This window comes from Ciconia boyciana, chromosome 13 (assembly GCF_034638445.1).
Source record: "Ciconia boyciana chromosome 13, ASM3463844v1, whole genome shotgun sequence".
In the NCBI taxonomy this organism is placed as follows: Eukaryota; Metazoa; Chordata; class Aves; order Ciconiiformes; family Ciconiidae; genus Ciconia; species Ciconia boyciana.
The window spans coordinates 17,611,680-17,631,506 of NC_132946.1; the positions used below are offsets into that span (position 1 = coordinate 17,611,680).

Here is a 19,827-nt window from a genome sequence, read left to right on the forward strand (position 1 = left end):
CCCTTACCAGGGGCAGCCCTAGGACCGGCAGATAGCAATCCCTGGGAGACACACAGCCCAGAGCGGTGGCTGGAGGTCCAAACTCTTGCTTGGCCCCACCTCTCCTCCCAAACACAGTTCGGCACATGCAGACGATCTGGCTGTGAGCCCACCCCGTCCCCCACCATCATCTCCACCGTCATCTCCACCATCAGCCATTGACCAGCTCTCAGCTGGACTTGGTGAAGGGAAAGATGTGTAATTACAGACTTCGATGCAGCTTCATTAGAGCTACCTGCTAGATCCCACCAGGGCAGGTCTTGTACCCAGGACGTGCAGTTTTCACCTGTTTTCATCACTGACTTCTGCTTCCTCTGACCAAACCACCCTGGCAGTGGGAGCTTTTGGCCCAAAAAATGAGCCGCTGGGTATAAACCGGGATGGCAGCAAACCCCACTGGGGCATGGGATTATGTTACTGTTTTGGTGAGATGCACTCCCCCCCTTCCCTGGGCTCTGCCGCTCTGCCCCAGGACTCCCGGAAAGCAGCCTTATTTGCTGCCGTGCCACCCTGCCCACCTGCCTTCAGGGGACTGCTCTGCTCAGCATCTCAGAATTAACAGGATTTGCCTAAATGCCAGCAAAACCTGTTACAGGATTTACAAATCAAGGTTTTTGTAGAACAAAAATGCAAAATAATGATCAACCCCACTTGCCTGAGCGGAGCTGGGGAGGGGAGCTCCTGCCGGTCCCGCTGCTGCCATCGGCTCTGGCTCCTCGGGCGTGGATGCAGCGCTCCTTGGCATGATGTGATCCACCTTTTTCGAGATAAACTCATCATTCGAGAAAGCATTCAGCACTGGCAGAAAAATGGGCTTTGGAGGAAGGGGAGTTTATTCCTGCCCCTTTATTCTGCGCTTTCAGGATACGACTTGAATTTACTCGTGGAAATGCTTCCATGCATGGCCCAGCAAAGGGCAGAGCTGCCGGGACACCAGCCTCTTCCATGGGCTCTCCCCAGCGTTTCTGGCTAGCGAGGGGGGTACGTAGCAAAAACCCTCAGCTCTCCCGGGCCGGGGTGAGCTTGTGGTTTTGCTTCGAGGGAATTTAGTGTAATTTGGATGTTGGTCGGCCTGGTTTTGTGGCTCTCCTGGGAGAAAGCAGCCGTGGCTGGGGAATTGGCCGTGCACCCCGTTGGGACAGACCCCGCGCTGCCGCTGTCGGGGGGTCATATAGGCTACAGGTGGTTACCATGCACTGCTGTTTTTCAGCAGATAACTCACATTGATTTGCATAGGCTGCAGCCCTGCACTGACAGGAAGGAAGATCGAGCGAGATCCGCGGCGCAGGAAGGGGCGAGGAGCAAACTGAAACGGTGGCAGCAGGCGGCTGGGGAAGCCAGACCCCACCTTCCCCAGGTGCTGCCCCAAGCATCACCCCGGCTGCCGGGTCCGATTGCCTCCGTGGGTCCCCCAGGGGCAGAGGCCACCAACCAGAGGGGCTTCCATTTTCTACCTTGAACTCGAGGATCCAGGCGAGGAGGAAGCAAAGCTCTGGGGATAAAGGGCTGAGTGGGGGCACAAAGGGGCTGCATCCTCCCACTGCGACGAGGATGCCCTCTCTGCTCTCCTGCTCCCACGCAGACCTGGGGAAGGCAGCACGAGGCCGAGGTAAGGTTTTGGTGGGGCTGGCTTTGCTTTGGAGGGGCACGGGGAGAAGGGGAGGCATCACTCAGCCCTCCTGCATGGGGATGAGCTGCTGCAGACCTCTTGCTGCAACGGCCATGTGAAATGGAGTGGCTGGGCCAACACGTGGCAGGGCCAGGAGCTGTTGGGCAGAGGTCCCTGGGACAGGCAAGACATGACCAACTGCCAGCAGTACCCGGCAGAGCAGCCTGGCACGGCAGAGCCACCGGTGCTGGCAGGATTAGGTGCAGTGGTGCACAGCACTGAGCCCTGAGTGATGGAGATGAGCACGGGACCTCATGGGGGACCTGGCACTTGTCACAAATTCTGTCCCCTTGCCTGCTACTGCCTGCCCAGACACGAAGGCAGCCGCAGCCAGGCTGCCCTGCCTGCGCGAAGCCTCTCTGCCTTGTGCAGCATCAGCTTTTGCCTCCATGTTAATGTCGTTTACTGAATTCATTCCACTTCAAAACCATCCAAAGCAATCCCCAATATGTACCACAAACAGAAAAGGATAAGATTAGAGATATACTTGCCTGTGGCACGGTGCAAAACTGCACCAGAGTGAGGCAGGGTCCTGGGTATGTCGGCAGTCCAAGACTGATGGACCTCGAAGCCCAGAGCTGCACCCCCACGTCCCCCTTTGGGAAACGGGCTCAGCGCAGCTTCCCAGAGCTCAGCCGGAGGGAACAGCAACACCGAGGTTTCCAAAGCTGCAGCTGGTACCTTCTTAGGCCCTTTTCGCTGCAGGGGATCCCCCAACACTGTGTAGGACCCAGGGGCGCAAGGAGCAGGTCGAGGTGATGGAGCTCAGCAGGGGACGTGTGGCTGTGCACCCAGACACCCGCCTGGGCACCCAGACACCCGCCTGGGCACGGAGCCTGAGGTGCACCGGACTGCCTCAGTGCATCAGGCTTAATCCTGTTGTTATTTAAGCCCTCTAAGGTCGTGAGGGGCACTACATATCCTATAGGTATGGGGCTGCTGGGGAGAGGACCAGCTAGAGCACCGGCTGGGTGCTGCCACCCACTGAGACGGCAGCAGTGCCCGGGGTTTGGCCACCACGTGGAAGGGTTACCCAAGGCCAGACACCCAGGGCAGCCTGGGCAGAGCTCACCACAAAGGATGTCCACGTTGCACGAGAGTTTCTTTCTGGAGAACTCATGGCCGCCTTGGGTGGTCCGAAGCCGTGGCTTCAGGGGCATGCTCTGCAACCCCAGAAAGCCGAGGGGCCGGGGTGGGTACTGCTCAGCAGCCTGAGCTCGGCATCCCCTCCGAGGCCGGCGGATGGGGCTGGCGTTGGTGACGGAGGGAGGCTGGCAGCAGCTTCTTCCCAATTTTCATGCTGATGTCCTGAGATCCCGTAGGCGAGAAGGGGAGAAGCTGTTTGCGGGGAGAGGATCTGCTTTTCAATTAGCTGTGTGGATGTCCGTGGTAAAGTGTCTTGGGGGCACGATCAGCTCAGTAAATGCATCATTCTTCATTTTGCAGCTTGCGAGGTGTCGCAGCACCCTGCAAGAGACCTTATCTCTGAAATTAGCTTCGTTTTTATCTGTTTGGAATTACCCCTAGATTGATCTTTGCTTTTTCCTGGTGAGATTTGGTGTTGGGGCTGCTGGTATTCAGCCTGGGGGTCCTTCACAGCTCCTCGCCTCCACGACTTGTTATTTAACTCCCACTGTGTCTGGGCCCTGTTATACAGGTTGGGGTTTTGGAAAAACAAACAAACAAACAAGCAAGCTTGGTAGGTGTTAGAGTTGGTGTAGGGGGTCACTCTGTAATTGCCATAAATTTTGCTAGCATTAAATCCAGACCAAAACAAAAAATAAGACTACATCTGAAAGCCATATGTAAGCTCAGATAAGTGAATTACCTGCAAATCTGCACGTTTCATAACTGGATATCATGCAGAAGATACTTCATCACTTTGCTTAATGAACATAAATTAATAATGTGAAATCTTTTCGGTTCTGCCAAAAGGTGGCAGCCTGCATCCTGGCTTCAGGATCTGCTCAGTTCAAGGGGAATGGCTGGAGATGTTGGCTTGGCAAATGTTTCTGTGTGCCGCTCACAGACCTCCAAAACGGGATCGGTTCAGGCTGGATATATGGCAGGAGAAATAAATAAAAGCTCCGAGGGTGTGTTGGTGAGGGAGCCTGAGATTCGCTGGAGGAAACCCAGCGTGCCAGGAAGTGGTGGGAAGTTCTCACAGGGCTGGTTTCTCTCCGTTCCCGTGTCTGGGGGAGGGAGAGCAGCAGCGAGATGGGTGCTGTGCTGCTGGGGTGCGAGCTGCACTGAGACACGTCGCCCCAAACTGGAGACCTTTGAGGAGCCGGCTGCACGGGCAAACCCCGCGGCAATGGGATGGGGAGAAGGCAATGGCTGGGCTGAGGGTTTCTGCACGTTGCGGGGCACAGAGCTGCGCGGGAGCGGGCGTTTCTCTGCTCCTCCGGGTGCCTGGTTAATGATGCAATTTTTAGTTCATATAAAAAGCTTTATAACGTACCTAAATACTGCAGATCAGCCCATTTTCTGATGTTTTCCATATGTGGGTCCCTGCAGCCATGCAGGAGATCTTGCCCAGCGCTTTGGTGCCCATCTAGACTAGGCACCCTTCAGCCCTGTCCCCAGCCCACTGCAGCAGGTTGGGTCCCCAGGGCTCTGCTGGCTGGAGAGCCCTGCTCGAGGTGCCAACCAGCATCCCCTGACGCTGCTGGTGAATCTGCCCACGAGCCCCTGTGTGGCAACAACCACAGGTTTCCGACTGCTGAGCGTTGCAGCCCAACGTGGCCACGATGCTGCTGGCGGCTGCTGCAATGGCTCCTGGTGCAGGACGGTCCCAAGTCCTCAGAAGATACCCAAAGCACAGGGCGATGGATCTGTCTGGGGGGGGGATGGCAGCCGTATGAAAACCAAAGCCACCTCCTGGCAGGAAGAAGATCTGAGAGGCCAGGTAGAGCAGAGAGGCAGTAAATATCTGTTATCTCCACCCGTCTTTGTGCTGTGGCCACCCTGGGACTGTCCCCTCATCTTGGACCCCCTGGCAAGCTTCTTTTGGTCCGTGTTGGACTTCCAGGAGCAAAAGCGCATGTACGTAATTGGAGCCAGAGATGAGCAGAAGCAGCTATGCCTAGGTCTGTGTTTTCCAGTGTTGATGCCAGGCAGTTTGGATCTTGGCGCAGGACACGTGGTGATGAAAAACACAGCGGCTGTTTGGTAGAGGGCTGTCTGTGCGCATGGTCAGGGGCCTTCCAGCATGGTGGTTGTGGCTCCCAGGCACCGATGCGGTTTGGGCACGGACCCTCTGCTAACAGGCATGGTGGGATGTGGGGATGGTGGGACGAAGGGATGGTGGGATGACAGATTGAAGCTGCTAGAAGGACACATCATTGTGTACTGGACATCCTCAGATGGGAGAATTTTCCCCTGCGCTGGGCTCTTGGACCACAACAGGCAAAAAAAGCGTCAATGCCAAGTTCTTGCCAACAAAATCCCCTGTTTCCCACCCTGGGGCTTGCAGACACCATTCACCAGTTCAGCTGGGCAGCCTCCTGCCCTCCAGCTTCTTATTCTGGTGCCCCTGGGGATGCAGGCAGCAAGGCAGGGCAGACACAAACCATCTTTGGATCACCACTTCTCCGGCTGCTGGCGGGGCAGGGACGAGCACTTGTCCTTGCTTGATCCTGGCCAAGCGATAGGTGCAAACGTGGGGCTGAGCTCCGTGCATACAGGATGGACGTGGATGCTGCTTTCCAGTCTCAGGCATGGGGGAGTGCAGCACTTCTAGAAGACGACTCATCCCAGCAGCCTTGGGATGGGCTGGGTCGCATCCTGGAAACACCTTGGATCTCTGTAGGGCTTATAGAGATTGGCTTGGACCAGCCTCTACCCTTCAGACAGCTCGTGTAAGAGCAGATAACAGCCTTCGCCCTCCTAGGATGCAGCCTCCAGCATCACTGGGTGGTCCCAGAGCTGCACCTGAAACTTTTCTACTGGAAGCAGAAAAAAATTGCAGCCACTGCATTATGTCTTCTGCTGCTTTATTCTCCCAGTCAGATGCCTTTGCACGAGCTGACCCATGGCTGCTGGTTTCCAGCAGTGGGATCACATTTTTGAAGTAGCACTGGAGGACACCATCAAATAATCTCTGGCGTTAGAGCAGGCTTCCCCCATCAAAGGGCTTTTTCTCAGCAGCCATGTTTCAGAGGAAGGGCTGCGGGGAACAGCGCTGCAAGCAGCAAACCCCCCTTGCATTTTGGCTGTGTTCTTGGTTGCATGGCAAAGATGAGAGACCTGAGGACTGCTGCGTGCAAAGACTTAATTGAACTTCCCAGGCCAGTTAGAGACAAGAAAACATCAAAGGCTGAAAATTTCCCTGTGAATTGCTCACCGAGCTCCTTTAATTTATGGTATCTTAATTGACCAAGCCACTACCTGGGGGGTGAAGAGCAAGGCGAGCTGCTGCTGCAGCCCTGCTGCTCCCTGTATGGAGAAAAGGGCTTTGCTGTGGGGCCACCGTCACTGCCAGGGGGAGCGTGGACCTCTGCCATCTCTGAAACCAGGGGGTCAGAGCTGGGCAGCCGAGGAAGAGCAGAAGGACCCGGGTTTCCCTCCTGGAGGCAAAAGTTGTGGGTTCAGACCCAGCTACAACAGGACCCCGCACCCCTAGGAGGGCTTGTCTGAGCCACCTGCGAAACCATCTGGGCCAGCGGGGATGCGCTGGTGCTTTGTCATCCGGCACCACTCGGACATTCACCCCGCTCCGTAGGACGTGCTGCAAAGGGGTCTCGATGAGGCATTCAGCCAGTGGGGTCTGTGAGGGACTCAGCTCTGGCAGAGGCTGTGCCTGGTCCTCCCTCCTGCAGCCTGGCCAACATCCGCACGGCTGGGCTGCTGCTGCTGGCTGAGCCTTGCGTTTTCTGGTGGGAGAAACAGAGCTCAGCATAGATCTCCTGGCAGGAGGATGAAGGGAAGAGTCTGCAAAGGGGATGTCCCAAGCACCTTAACCTTGCACCAGGGACCTAACCACGGACCAGAGACTCTACCAAGTTTCCCTGGTCAAGCTACATCTGTGCTTTCTCCCTGGAAGAGGTTGGCTTTGACCAAAGAAAGCGAGCGTTACCTGTACCTGTTGGTGAGGCTGCACCGAAGCCCCCACGGTGCCCACGTCCCACTCAGGAGTTCGTTTGGGCAAGGGCAACGCTGCCTGTGGGCAGGGACCTCCTTGCAGTGCCTCTGACCGGCACGCATAGGGGTGATCGCATGGATCCAGAGCATCCCGTAGGCCAGGTGGAGGTGAGGAAAGGATGCTGTGCCAGGACACGGGCCAGGGCACTGGGACACTGCATTTGCATCGCTGCCGTGATCAGACAGCCGCTGAGGCTGAGAAGTTCCCCCCTGGACACAGCCAGCTCCTGGAGATGACTTTGGGGCGGGTGGAGAGGCCATAGCACAGTGCCATCTGCTAACACAGGTGAAGCTGGGAGCACTCTCAGGCATGGAGGTATTTCCCTCTCCACCTCTGCTATAAAAACAACTGGACTCAGTGAGTGGATAAACTTCTTAAAAATAAAACACTGACCCTCAGCCTGGTTTGGCAGCAGCTGAGGGGGAGTGAGCAGGTAGATACTACTGCTCCTGGCAATGATTCACCAGTGCTGCTGAAAGTGGAGCATCTACAGAGAGCTGCAACAGGATGTGGTGTCGGCCACGCTCAGCAAGCCCTGCCGGAGGCTCTGGACGGTGGCGAGGTGGGTTCGAAACTGAAACGGGCCCTTCGTCGCTCTGCCTGCTGCTGCACAACTTCCTTCACAACACAGAGAAGGAAAACGCGAGCGGTTCACAGCCCTGCTGTTCCTCCAGTGACAGTGGTGGCATTCAGGTGCTCACCGGGTGGCCCGTGGATGGCACAGGGGCATCACCTGGGCACTTAATGCAACCACCGTCTGCCTGAGAAAGACTCAGGCATAAGTGGTGGTGGTAAAGGCACCGAGTTTGTGGCACACGAGGTCTGGGCAAAGATACCGCAGTGTGGTGGTCCTGGCTCTGCCCCTGCCAGGTCCCCAGTGCCGGGGACTCCAGTCTTAGCCAAAAGCCGATGAATGGACCCTTGGCTCAATCACAGTCAGCACCTCATTAGCTCAAGGTGGGCTCCCTCCCATGCTGCTCCTGATGCTTCTCCTCTTCTTCCACCAGGAACATGGATAAAGGCTGAGGAGCCTCGACTGATGCTGTGAACTGGCCGGGGGGACACGGGGTGGTCCATGGGACGGCCGTGCTGCTGCCAACACAGCGCTCCTTGCCCAGGCATCACCCATGTCACGGGACGCCTCTGATGGAAGGTGAGTGGTGGCAGGGCAGCCGGAGATCCATCATCTCGGTGGAGTTTTGGATTAAAAAATGGGACGAGGTGGGGCATCAAGGTGTGAGGACTGACAGCGGTTCCCGGTCCAAGGGCTTGGGGACCGCTGTGCTGGAACAGGGGGAATGGCTGTCTCCGAAGATAAATGATCTTGCTCAGACTTTTATCTCTGCGTGGGCTTGGTTTCCAGGAGGAAATGTCATTTCATGATTGTGTTCTTCACTTTCTTTGACTCCAATTTTGATAGCTGCTGCCTTGACCAAGCAGGTCCTAACAAAATGGCCTGCCATGACTTTGGGATGGCATCATCTCAAGGAGGACGTTGGCAGGTCGCTCTGGAGGGCTCTGGTTTACCCCCTGCTACCTTCAGAGTCAGATGGGGTGCTCCACTGCTGCCTTTCCCCGTCACCCCTGAGCAAAGTGCCCAGGGCTTGCACAAGACCCAACTCTCCTGCTCTCCTCTCCCACAGAGGCTTGGATCAATCGCTACCGCAAGCAGCTGGTGAGGTCCATCCCACCACAGTTCCTGGAGGAGATCATCTGCTACCTGCGGAGGCTGGACCTCCTCACGGCGGAGGAGGCCAGCCGGGCGCAGGAGGCGAGCTCCCTGCCCGAGCAGGTGAGGGCGGTGGTGGACGTCCTGGCTGGCAAGGGCAGCTACGCCTCCCAGTCCCTGCAGACCTTCATCGAGACCACCAATTCCCAGCTGTACCTTCACATCACTGTCTATGGTAGGCAGTCCACTTTGGACCCAATGAGGGGTGTCTGCACACATGTCCAGGGTGTGGGCGCTTGCTGGAGCACCCCAAGATGTGCACAGAGCTGGGCAGCATTGGCAGCTCCGATGGAAGGGTACATGCAAGTGATGGTGCCATCTCAGAGTCTCCGCTGGGGAAGGACACAGCCAGGAGGTGACAAGGGCTCTCTGCCAGGTCTGAGGGACCTTCCTCCAGGCCCCTCGCTGCGCTCAGCACAGCTCTCTGGGCAGCCTGAGGAGTCTTTAATGTCCTCAATGTCCAGATCACACCAGTCACTCCCAGCAGCTGGGCTAGGAACAGGGGGATGGCAGGAGGAGGATGGCTGGGCATCCCTGACCCCATCCGTTGGTGGCTGCCCCAACTTCAGGCTCTCCTTGCCACCCTCTTCCCAGGAGAGGTTTCCCTGGTTTCCCTCCTGGTTGGAAGGCTCCAGCCTTGGCTGGTGTCTGCTCCGAATCTCTCACAGCACCATCCCCTGCTTGTCCAGCCTTTGCTGGAGGGTTTAAATACGCTGTACCAGGGGCTGTGGTACCTGAGCCAGGGGAGCAGGGCAGGTCCAGAGTTGGTCACCAGGTTCAGCAAAGAGTCCAACTCATCAGACAAGTCCATGGCGATGAGGCAGGGCTGAGGTCAAGCTGGGAAGTCAATCCAGAGGTCAGGATCAGGTCCAGCGAGGGCAACCAGGTTCAGACACAGTCCAGTGGTCACCAGGCAAATGCAGAGCGATGAGGTCCAAGATCAAGGTTCAGATCAACAAGGTCCATAGCAGGCAGAGGCGCAATGTCGCTGTAGACGAGTGCTCCTACAACATAGCTTAGACAGGGGCTGAAGGCCCAGGGCTAAGCTTAAATGGGCTCCTGGACCATTTAAGCCCATTAGTGCCCTCTGGGCCCTGGCACATACCTTCCTGCCCAGACGGAAGGGCTCCGTGCGGTTTCCCCTCTGCATGGGCATGGCAGAAAAGTGAAGTAGCATCTCTCATTTGCATTTGTGGTTACCATCCTCCTCCTTACCCCCCCATTTCATTTATCTCTGTGCAGAACCCATGGTGCAGAAGCACCTGGAGAGCCTCCAAAGCTACTATGGGAATGGCTTGGAGATGGGTCCCCTCCAGCGACTCACAAACCTGCTGCTGGTGGAAGGCTTGACTGATATCCAGCAGAAGGAGCATGACATCCTGCAGATTGAAGCCACCAAAGGCCTACGAAATGCATCCAAGAGCATCCCTCTGGAGAAGCTCTTCCTGCCTCTCTCCAAGGTCAGCATCCCACCTCGGATCTCTGTCACCATCGGAGTGGCCGGGATTGGCAAAAGCACGCTGGTGAAGCTGTTTGTCTACAGCTGGGCAAAGGGAGAGATCAACAGGGACATCATCTTCGTGCTGCCCCTCACCTTCCGGGAGCTCAACACCTACGAGAAGCTCTCTGCTGAGAGGCTCATCTGCTCGGCATTCCCTCACATCACCGAGCCAAACTGCATCTCGGCGGGAGCCGCCAGGACCCTGCTGATCCTCGACGGCTTGGATGAGTTCAAGACTCCTTTGGATTTTTCCAACACGGTAGTATGCACCGATCCCAAAAAGGAGATCCAAGTGGACAACCTGATCACCAACATTATACGTGGCAACCTGCTGCAGGAGGCTTCTGTCTGGGTCACGTCGCGGCCAACAGCAGCCAGCCAAATCCCAGGCGGGCTTGTTGACCGGATGACGGAAATACGAGGTTTCAGAGCTGCGGAGATGAAGGACTTCTTGGACCAGATGTTCCTTGACAACAGAGACCTATCCGGCCAAGTCCTGCATCACATCAGGGCTAACAGGTCGTTACACGTCATGTGCACCGTTCCTGCCTTTTGCTGGATTTCTGGCTCCTCAATTGGTTATTACCTAAAAAATAGCACCGATCAATCCCAAGAAACAACCGTCGTCCCCAAGACCCTATCAGAAATCTACTCCTATTATTTTAAAATGGCCCTGAGCAGCGACTGGCCAGAAAAGCCAAGAGAAACACTCAGGATTGAGCAGGCTGTGAACAACAGCAAGAAGATAGTAGGCAGCCTGGGCAGACTGGCCTTCTACGGGCTGCTCAAAAAGAAATACGTGTTTTACGAGCAGGACATGAAGGCGTACGGCATCGACCTTTCCTTGCTGCACAGCAGCTTGTGCAGTCGACTCCTACTCAAAGAAGAGATGCAGTCCTTCACAGCCTACTACTTCTCCCACTTAACCATACAGGAGTTTCTAGCAGCTATTTATTATTACATGGCTGCGAAGCGGGCAATATTTGACCTCTTCACGGAGAGCGGGATGTCCTGGCCCAAGCTGGGTTTCCTCAACCACTTCAAGAGTGCTGTTCAGAGGTCGCTGCAAGCGGAGGACAGGCAGCTGGACATCTTTGTGCGTTTTCTCTCTGGGCTCCTCTCCCCGCAGGTGAACAAGCTGCTCTCTGGGTGGCTGCTGGTGAAGGATGAGCACAACAGCTTCAGGAGCCAAGCCATCAGCTTCCTCCAGGGCTGCCTGAACACTGACTACGTTGTCTCCTCGCGGACAGTGAACACCATGCACTGCCTGTATGAAATTCAGCACATGGAGATCGCTAAGACCGTGGAAGAAGCAATGAAAAATGAGAGCTTGGCCGGGATGCTCACCCCCGTGAACTGCTCTGCCCTGGCTTATCTCCTGCAGGTCTCTGATGTCTGCATGGAGGAGACGAACCTCTCCAACTGCCTCACCTACAACGTCTGTAAGAGCCTGCTCTCTCAGCTCCTCTTCTGCCACAACCTCAGGTGAGTCCTGGTCAGATTACACCGGGAAAAGCAAGCAGGGATGCTGGGCTGTGACTCAAAATCCCAGGTGTCGATGGGAGACATGGGCCCACCAACATTGTCCATCAGCAGAGGGCTGCCCTGGGGATGGCACTGGGTCAGCTCTGCTTCTGTGCTTGAGGTTTTCCACCTGTGATGGGCAGATGTCACGGGAGGGTAGTCCTTTCTCCACTTTGTTCTCCAAACGCTTGCTTTTGCTCTTTCCTTGTATCTTCTCCAGGCTGGACAATAACCAGTTTAAGGACAACGTGATGGAGCTGCTGGGCAGCGTGCTGAGCGTGAAGGACTGCCAGATCCAGAAGCTCAGGTAGGGCCTGGCCCAGGGCAGACAGGCTGTCCCTGGGGATGCAGAGTGGAGCTGGGGGCACCTTAAAACCAGGGTGAGGGTCCTCCAGGAACATCTCTCCCACTGGCTCCCCAGGGTGCCTAGTGACAAGGACAGCCCCATACGATCTCCTGCTCCCAGGCATGGTGACCTTACCCACTGTGTCCTTGCAGTGGCTGGGCAGGCTGTCTCACCCAGCCTTTCTGGGACTGCTGGCTCCTTGCTGTTCCTAAAAATTTGTGTAGAAATCCATGGGTTATCCCAACAAACTGCTTCCCAAGGTCACGGCTGTTTGCTGGACACCTGAGGCTCTGCATGGAGCATCTGACATATGGAGGGGATGGGCTCCCGACCCCCACACAGGGAGATGCCTCGCCCCAGACAGATGGGTCCCCACTTTCCCCACCTCCCTGCCCTTCTTTGTGGCTGCGCATAGAGTTCCCCATGCTGCGATCTGAGCTCCCTTTTCACGACACGAATGAATTTTAAGTCTAGAAACTCCCCTTCCACCCTGTCCTTGCAATCCCCTGCCCGGTGTCCACCCCAGGAGAGCAGACCTTGGATCATCCACCACTTTGCATGGTTGTACCACAAACCAAACGCTCCCCATGGATTTCCTCTGGTCACCCGTCCCAGCTGCATCCTGAGACATGTCAGGGGCTGCGAAAGCCTCTTTCTCCCCCTGAAAAACACCCGATTTTTCTTTTTCTGGGCAGCTTGGCAGAAAACCAGATCAGCAATAAGGGAGCCAAAGCGCTGGCCAGGTCGCTGATGGTGAACAGGAGCCTGACGGCACTGGAGTAAGTGTTCCCTCTTTGCCAGCTCCTGCCACCCACGTGTTCCCCACCGGGAACCATTCCCATGGCTGCAGCGGGGCCGGATCCCACCTGGCCTGACCGAGCTGGGGAGGGTCTCCAGCCCCCGAACCCACCACCGCTCAGGAGGTGAACATAACTCTTGCAAGCTGCCAGCCTGATGTCCCACCTCAGCAGTGCCTGAGACCGCACCACGTGGAGGCATTTGGCTTAAACTGGGCACATGCCACTCGGGCTTTGCTAACCTTGGCTTTTCTGCCCGTCTTGCCCCAGCTTGAGGAGCAACTCCATCGGCCCCACCGGAGCAAAAGCACTGGCTGATGCGCTGAAAAAAAATCAAGTCCTGCTCTCCCTGAAGTAAGTCTCAACTCCTGCAGCACCTCTGGGAGCAGATCCCCAGGACAAGCCCCCTCCAGCCCTCTCCTGTCCCACTGAGGTTTCCCCCACCTCGAGGGCCAGCAGGTGGGGAGACCCTGGGCACAACCTGGTTTGGTTGTGCCGGGCAGCGAGCATGAGTGCAGCCGGCAGAGACCCGGTGAGCAGGGCAGCCCTGGGCCAGAGATTCTGGGACCCTCCTGCCTCTCAGCTTCAGTGGGTTGACATCAAGGTCGATCCCTTGCGTGGGAGCTCGCAGGGTGCTGGTGCACGCATCTCCGATGGGCAAGGAGGGAGGGAGACCCCTGGGCAGGGATGCTCGGGGTCAGACGCCCTTCTCCCACCAGGGATGGGGCAAGCAAATGCCAGGGCAGACGACCACCACCCTGCACCCCCACGCGGCCCCTCGCCCCACTGCGGTGGCTGCCGTGCACGGCTTTGCTCCTCTCTCCTTGCAGCCTGCAGCACAACGCCATCAAGGAGGATGGTGCCACCTTCCTGGCCGAGGCCCTGTTGACCAACCACAGGCTGACGACCGTGCAGTGAGTGACCAGGACCTGCTGTTCCCCCTCCCAGCCACCCGGCAGACCGAGGTGCTACTGATGGGGACGTGGCACCCAATATTCATGGGTGCCTTCCTCACCTTTGCAGCCTGCAGAAAAACGCCATTGGAGCCCACGGTGCCAGGAAAATAGCAGAGGCGCTGAAGCAGAACCGCAGCCTGAAGGAGCTGACGTAAGAGCAGCACGAGGCGGAGGGACGGCGACGCCAGCGCCACGTCTCCCGGGATCTGTGGGCAGGAGCGATGGGCAGGGGGCTGGGCCACGCGATGCAGGCAGGACCGACTCTGCTAGCTTTGCCCGAGGGGGTTGGTGTGGGTGGAGGGAGGCAAGGACTGCAGCGCTGCTTTCGGAGCGACCCTGTGGAGGTGCTCTCCATATCTCCGGGGATGCAGGGAGCCATGTAAAGAACCGAGCGGCCAAGTCTTCCCTCCAGCAGAGGCAAGCGGCAGGTCTCCAGGCCCTGCAGATACATTAAAAGCTGTTTCAGCTCAAAACCAACAAACATGAACAGAGGTGTATGTAGGTTGGAAATGAGACCGCAGCAAGTTCATGCTTGTTGCTGGAGCAGAAAGAGCCTGGGGGAGATGAATCCTTTGCTGGCAGATCTAAGCCGGTTGCAGCGTGGCTGCCAGTAACGCCTGCTCTTCCTCTTGTGACCTAGACTCTCCAGCAACTCGGTAGGAGACAAAGGCTCAGTTGCCTTGGCCGAAGCTCTGAAGGTGAACCACAGTCTGCAAAGCCTCGAGTAAGTCCCCCCTCCACGCCTGGTCTTCTGCTTGCCCAACAGAGCCCAGTCCAGCCTCCTCGCTCCAGCAGCACCTCCCAGGATCCCTCCCCTGCCCCCAGAGCCCCTCGTACCACCCCAGATCCTCCCCACGTCTCTCCCACTCCACGTCCCCTGGAGCGGCACGGGGCCGTGTGTGTTTCGTGCAGGCTGGAGCACCGTGCAGCAGCCCTGGGCAATGCCGGCAGCAGCCGGGCTGGCCCTGCCTTCACCAAGGGAGGACTGAAAGAGTTAATCCTCAACCCAGATGATGATTTTTTTTCTGCTTTTGGAGGATACTAGCAGCTTTGGGCCTTCTCTCTCTCTCAAATGTGATGGGAATTGGCTAATGAGGAAGGTAAAAGGCTGGAGCCTGGCAGAGTCAGGGTGGGATGGTGCAACCCTCGTCCCCCTTGGGAATGGCAGCCAGAGAGGACCGTTCCTCCCGCCTGGCCGCAGCAGAGGGCTGATGGCTCCTGGGGACAAGCTGCTGTGCCCTGGGTCTGTCACTGGCTTCCCACGGTGTGACAAGGACCCAAAGACTGCAAGAACCACATCCCCAGCTGAGCCGGCAGCCGTGGAGACAGCCAGCCAGGGACACGGCTGCCCCGAAGTGCCAGCAAACCCCATCACCTCTGCTTGGTGGGGCTGGTGCTGCCACGGTGAGCAGGAGATGCTGATCCTGGCCTGGCTTCTCCCGAAGCTGATCCTTTAGCCTCAGCTCCCCCCGGCTCCCGTGGCTGGGAGATGCCTGTTTCTCAGGCAAATGGGTACTTTTCACCCCAAACACGACCCCGCAGACTACCTGTGATGCTAAGACTGGCCTGTCCTCATGCCTTCCCTCATTTGTCTCAGTCTCCAGAGCAACTCCATCAGCAGCGCTGGGGTCGCTGCGCTGACAGCGGCTCTCTGCTCCAACAAGGGACTCATCAACCTCAAGTAAGTGACAGTCCCTCTGGCCACCCTGGCCACAATCTGCTGCCGGGACAGGGGATGTGAGAACTTTTCCTTGTGCCTGGTTGTTTCCACAAGCGCTCTGGGATGCTGAAAGCAGCCTCTGTCCCTCCTCTGGCTGCGAGCACCTTCTCTCCATCGTAAGCTTTCTCCCCTTGGGACAGTATCGGTTCAGCCATGTCTGGCAATGAAACGATGGCAGCAGGGAAGGGAGGCTGGGAAAAAGCCCTGATGGCATCGGTGCTCACAGCTGTAGGATGCATAGGGAATGGAGATGCAGATGCTGATGGGGATGCAAGTCAGACAGACTACCTGTTGCAATAGATGGCCTCAGCCCCAGAGCTGGGGGACGAGGGGGGCTGTGGGGGAGCAGCCGATGCCCTGCCTCGGCCGCTCATCCCCAGCCCCGTGTCTTTCCCAGCCTGCGGGAGAACTCCATCAGCAAGGAGGGAGGCCCTGCCATCGCCCATGCCCTGCGGACCAACAGCACCCTCAGGAAGCTGGAGTAAGTCCCATGGGTCCCAGGAGGGCACCCACGCTGCTGCGCGGTGTCGCTGGAGTTGTCCCAAACTCTGTGTGCGTGACTTGCGTCCTCTGTCCCCTGCCTCTAGCTTAGCGGCGAACCTGCTGTATGATGAAGGCGGCAAGGCCATCGCTTTAGCAATGAAAGAGAACCGGGCGCTCACGTCCCTCCAGTGAGTTTCCCCTTGGACCTGGATGGTTTTGAAGCCCCTTGCATGGACAAGGGGCAGGGACACTGCTCCTGGGCCTCAGCCCCTCCAGGCTGTGAGAGCATGTCACCCTTCCACGGGATGTGTGCTGTGCCATCCCGGATGGACCCACGGGGTCTTGCACATGGGTGACCTCCTAGCCTCCACCACGCTGGATGGGAGCGGATGGGTGCTGAGCCTGCGGGGATTGGAGCGTCCTCACAGCCCTGGACTTCACCTCCCGTTCTCTCCTATTTGCAGCTTGCAGTGGAACTTCATCCAGGCAAAAGCTGCTGCGGCCCTGGCACAAGCACTACAGTCCAACAGCAGCCTGGCCAGCCTCGAGTAAGTGGGGACACGGGCGGGCAGGTCCTGGGCAGCGTCTTCCTACTGGGACCTGCCCAAGGATTCTGCCCTCACGCTGCTCCAGGGGAGGTGGCTTTGCCTGCTGCCTCCTCCATGCGCTACAGTCCATCCTGTGTCCCCATGGCACGTCCCTGGCTGGGGATGCTGTAAGCGCATGGTGGCCTGGGGCCCCCCCAAGCCATTCGGGAAAGGCCGGCACACTGAGCCCTGCGCTTGCGGCCCCTCGCTGCCCGTCTCCCTGCTCCTGGGTGCCCGGGCCGTGGGCAGACGCAGCACTTGCCTGTCTTAGCTTGCAGGAGAATGCCATCGGAGACGAGGGAATGGCTGCCCTCTCCACTGCACTGAAGGTCAACACAACCCTGGCAGATCTCCAGTGAGTACGCAGGCTGCGGCAGGGCCCTGGCATCGCAGCCTGTCTAATTAGCTTCCCTAATTAGTACACCACAGCCACCTCACAACACGTGCTGAAGGGTCCTTGTTCTCTTGCAGCCTGCAGGTGGCTTCAGTTGGCACGGCTGGTGCCCAAGCCCTGGCAGAAGCCTTGATGGTCAACAAGAGCCTGCAGATCCTGGAGTAAGTGCTCAGTGGGGCCACCAAGTTCCCATGGCTGTGACTGGGGGTGTCCAAGGCCCTGGCCCTTAGCTTAGCACCACTTCCACCTTTGCATCGTGTCCTACCAGACGTGGCTTGCCAGTCCCTGGACTCGCTGGTGTGGGGCCACCGCTCCCACCTCCTCCTCTCACCCACAGACAGCACGGGGCTGTCCCGGGCTGTCCTTTCTCACCACCTGCCTTCCTCTGCAGCTTGCGGGGAAACTCCATTGGCGTGGCAGGCGCCAAGGCGATGGCCAACGCGCTGAAGGTGAACCGCAGCCTCCGCCGGCTCAAGTAAGTATCCTGCTCCCCGGGGTGGGAACCAAAAAGAGCCTTTCCAGACCTTCCTGGAGGGAGCGGTGAGGGGATGGCCAGGCCAGCAGCTCTCAGTGGGGCACACCCCTGAGCTGGTGGCTTTTCCCAATGCCCACACACACGGCATGCATTCCCTCCTGGTGGCCACATCTCCCTGGCCGGTGCTTTCTGACTCTCCCACCTCCCGCAGCCTGCAGGAAAATTCCCTGGGCATGGATGGAGCCATCTGCATCGCCACTGCTCTGAAGGGCAACCACGGCCTCACCTATGTGAAGTAAGTGGCTGCTGAGCTGGATGGTAAGGCAGGGACGGGGGAGACCACGGGAACCATCAAGGGACCTTCCCCACCACTGGCACTGCCCATTCCTGGCTGCCCTGCAGGGACCTCCCCAGTGGGGCAGGGGGCAAGGGCACCCTGTGCTCCTCCTGGCCACATCCCTGGTGACAGCCACCATCCCCGCACAGCTCCAGACCCCACAGCTCCTCTCTGGGGATGCCTCTGGAGCGAAGCACCACCCCAAAAGCCAAATACTCTCCAAAATATCACAGGGATGGGCTGGCTCAGCCCCTCCAGCTCCCCAGGGGCTTTCTCCAGCTTCTCACCTGGCTGCCTCCGGGCTCTCAAACCCAGAGCCCCCTGTGACTGGGTCCCAGCAAGAGCTCCTGGATGGTGTAGGGAGGGGGCAGATGATGCTGGATGCTGGTACAAGGATGGGGAGCATCTCTTGTACCCACCAAGGATCCTGCTCTGCATCGTGTCCAAGCCTGAACTCCTCTTCTCTTTGCTCCCAGCCTGCAGGGGAACCGCATCGGCCAGTCAGGAGCCAAGATGATCTCTGACGCGATCCGGACAAACTCACCCGACTGCGTCGTGGACGTGTGAGGATGCGTGGCCGCAGCAAGGAGGTGGCCTGGTGGGTCCCTTCAGCCAGCGTGCCTCCGCGGGGAGCTGCTCAGCCCTCCGCCCGCCCATCTCAGGGAGGAGAGCTGGGGCACGGAGAGCTCCTGAGCTCCCTGGCACGGCCCAGGAGGACCCGGGGCCTTCGGATCAGCAGTGCAGGAGCGTCAAGACTCGCTAGTGTTGAAAGCTGAGGAATGTGCGACCACGTCCCTGTTCATCCAGGCCCTGGGGGAGCTTCAAGGAATGGGTGAAATGCAAAAAGGAGGGAGGAGGGAGGAGGGGGCAGATCCCACACACCATCCCTTCTTGCTTTCATGGGTGACTTACCTGCCACCGCCGTGGCAGCGACCCCCTCCTGCGATCTCCACGGGGTTACAGCACTGTGCTCAGACCCGGCCCCAGACCAGGCGCATCCTGACCGCCCGGAGCTCTGCTCTCGTCCCAGCCTCAGTCGCTGTGGGAAAATGTTGCAGGGCCCCAGCCGGGGCTCCAGGGCTCTGCCCCCAGCGCCAGCTCTTCTCCCTCTGGTTCTGGCAGGGATCCCAGGAGAAGCAGGTGAAACATGGGCAGGACTCACAGCAGCCCCTTCTCACCTAGCTACGTACGGCTCAGTCCTGCAGGCTCCCCTTGAAATCCCAGAGAGAGACAAGAGGTTTGCCGTCTCCTTGCTCAGATGAGAGCTGTGCTTTGGACCAGGGCACTTCAGAGCAGGGTCCTAGGCAGCGAGTGCAACCTGTGTGTTTGCCATGCCCTCAATAACAGGTTGGTGCTGGTCGAGCATGACTGAAGCGTTGTTAGTGCTGTTCTCTATCAAAGCCTCTTGGAAGAGACAGGCATCCCAAGACATAGGATTGGAACCATCTAGAAAGACCTTGGGAAATAAAGAGCCCTCAGGATAATGGGAGGAGGAGCAGGAGGGTGAACGTAAGAGGAATAACACTGCACGAGGATGGGCCGTCTCAGCACACGCCTCTCGGTGCTACACCAGGACTGCCTTATCACAAAGTCCTGCCTCTCCTGAAGAAGTCCCTCCTGATGGACTTCTTGGGTGTCCTGGTGTTGTCGTGGGTGACAAGCTGTGTCTTTCCGACACCCCAGCTGCAGGCAGGGTCCTCCCCTAGCAGGTCACCTTTTGGGCAGGCAGCTGCTGAAAGCAGAGGTGCCAGGTGATGCCCTCGTGTGCGTGGCAGAGACCCAGTGACTCTCCAGAAGGTGCCAGGTTTGCAGGTGGACCATGCAACGCCCCCAGAGCCACTGTCCCCTCTCCCCACTCCACCCCAGCCAGAGCCCACCCTGAGCCATGCTGCTGCTGCAGTCAGGGCAGTGAGGGACTGCTTCAGGGAGATCCTGGAGAAACGCTGGGCTGAGCTGTGCGATACGTACATCCTTGGAAATAAACTGGTTCCCAGCTGAGCAGATGCCTTGTGCTGCCTTCCTCTCTTGGTTGTGGATCATTCCATGTGACATTCGGGGTGCACTGTGCTCCGCTGCCTCAGCTGGAGACCCCACACCCTGTACTGGTGTGACAAGAGGGCTCATGGC

At 58.0% G+C, this 19,827-nt stretch overlaps 2 protein-coding genes across 2 annotated transcripts in view; one reads left to right on the forward strand and one right to left on the reverse strand.

The window, feature by feature from the left end:
- The window catches only part of NMRAL1 (NmrA like redox sensor 1), a 17,090-nt gene extending 6,699 nt beyond the window's left edge, over nucleotides 1–10,391 (reverse strand). Inside the window, exon 1 of the mRNA XM_072878674.1 lies at nucleotides 695–10,391. The gene's annotated coding sequence lies outside the window, so the exon portion shown is untranslated. The remainder of the gene's footprint in view (nucleotides 1–694) is intronic.
- Nucleotides 7,998–18,595, forward strand: NLRC3 (NLR family CARD domain containing 3). The gene is made up of 18 exons (XM_072878415.1): nucleotides 7,998–8,004; nucleotides 8,495–8,755; nucleotides 9,823–11,566; nucleotides 11,826–11,912; nucleotides 12,647–12,730; nucleotides 13,019–13,102; nucleotides 13,579–13,662; nucleotides 13,772–13,855; nucleotides 14,345–14,428; nucleotides 15,302–15,385; nucleotides 15,822–15,905; nucleotides 16,012–16,095; nucleotides 16,372–16,455; nucleotides 16,766–16,849; nucleotides 16,966–17,049; nucleotides 17,280–17,363; nucleotides 17,575–17,658; nucleotides 18,177–18,595. The coding sequence occupies exons 1-18, from the start codon at nucleotides 7,998–8,000 to the stop codon at nucleotides 18,265–18,267; spliced, it is 3,282 nt and encodes a 1,093-aa protein (XP_072734516.1). The 3' UTR covers nucleotides 18,268–18,595.
- Nucleotides 18,596–19,827: the final 1,232 nt, after the last annotated feature.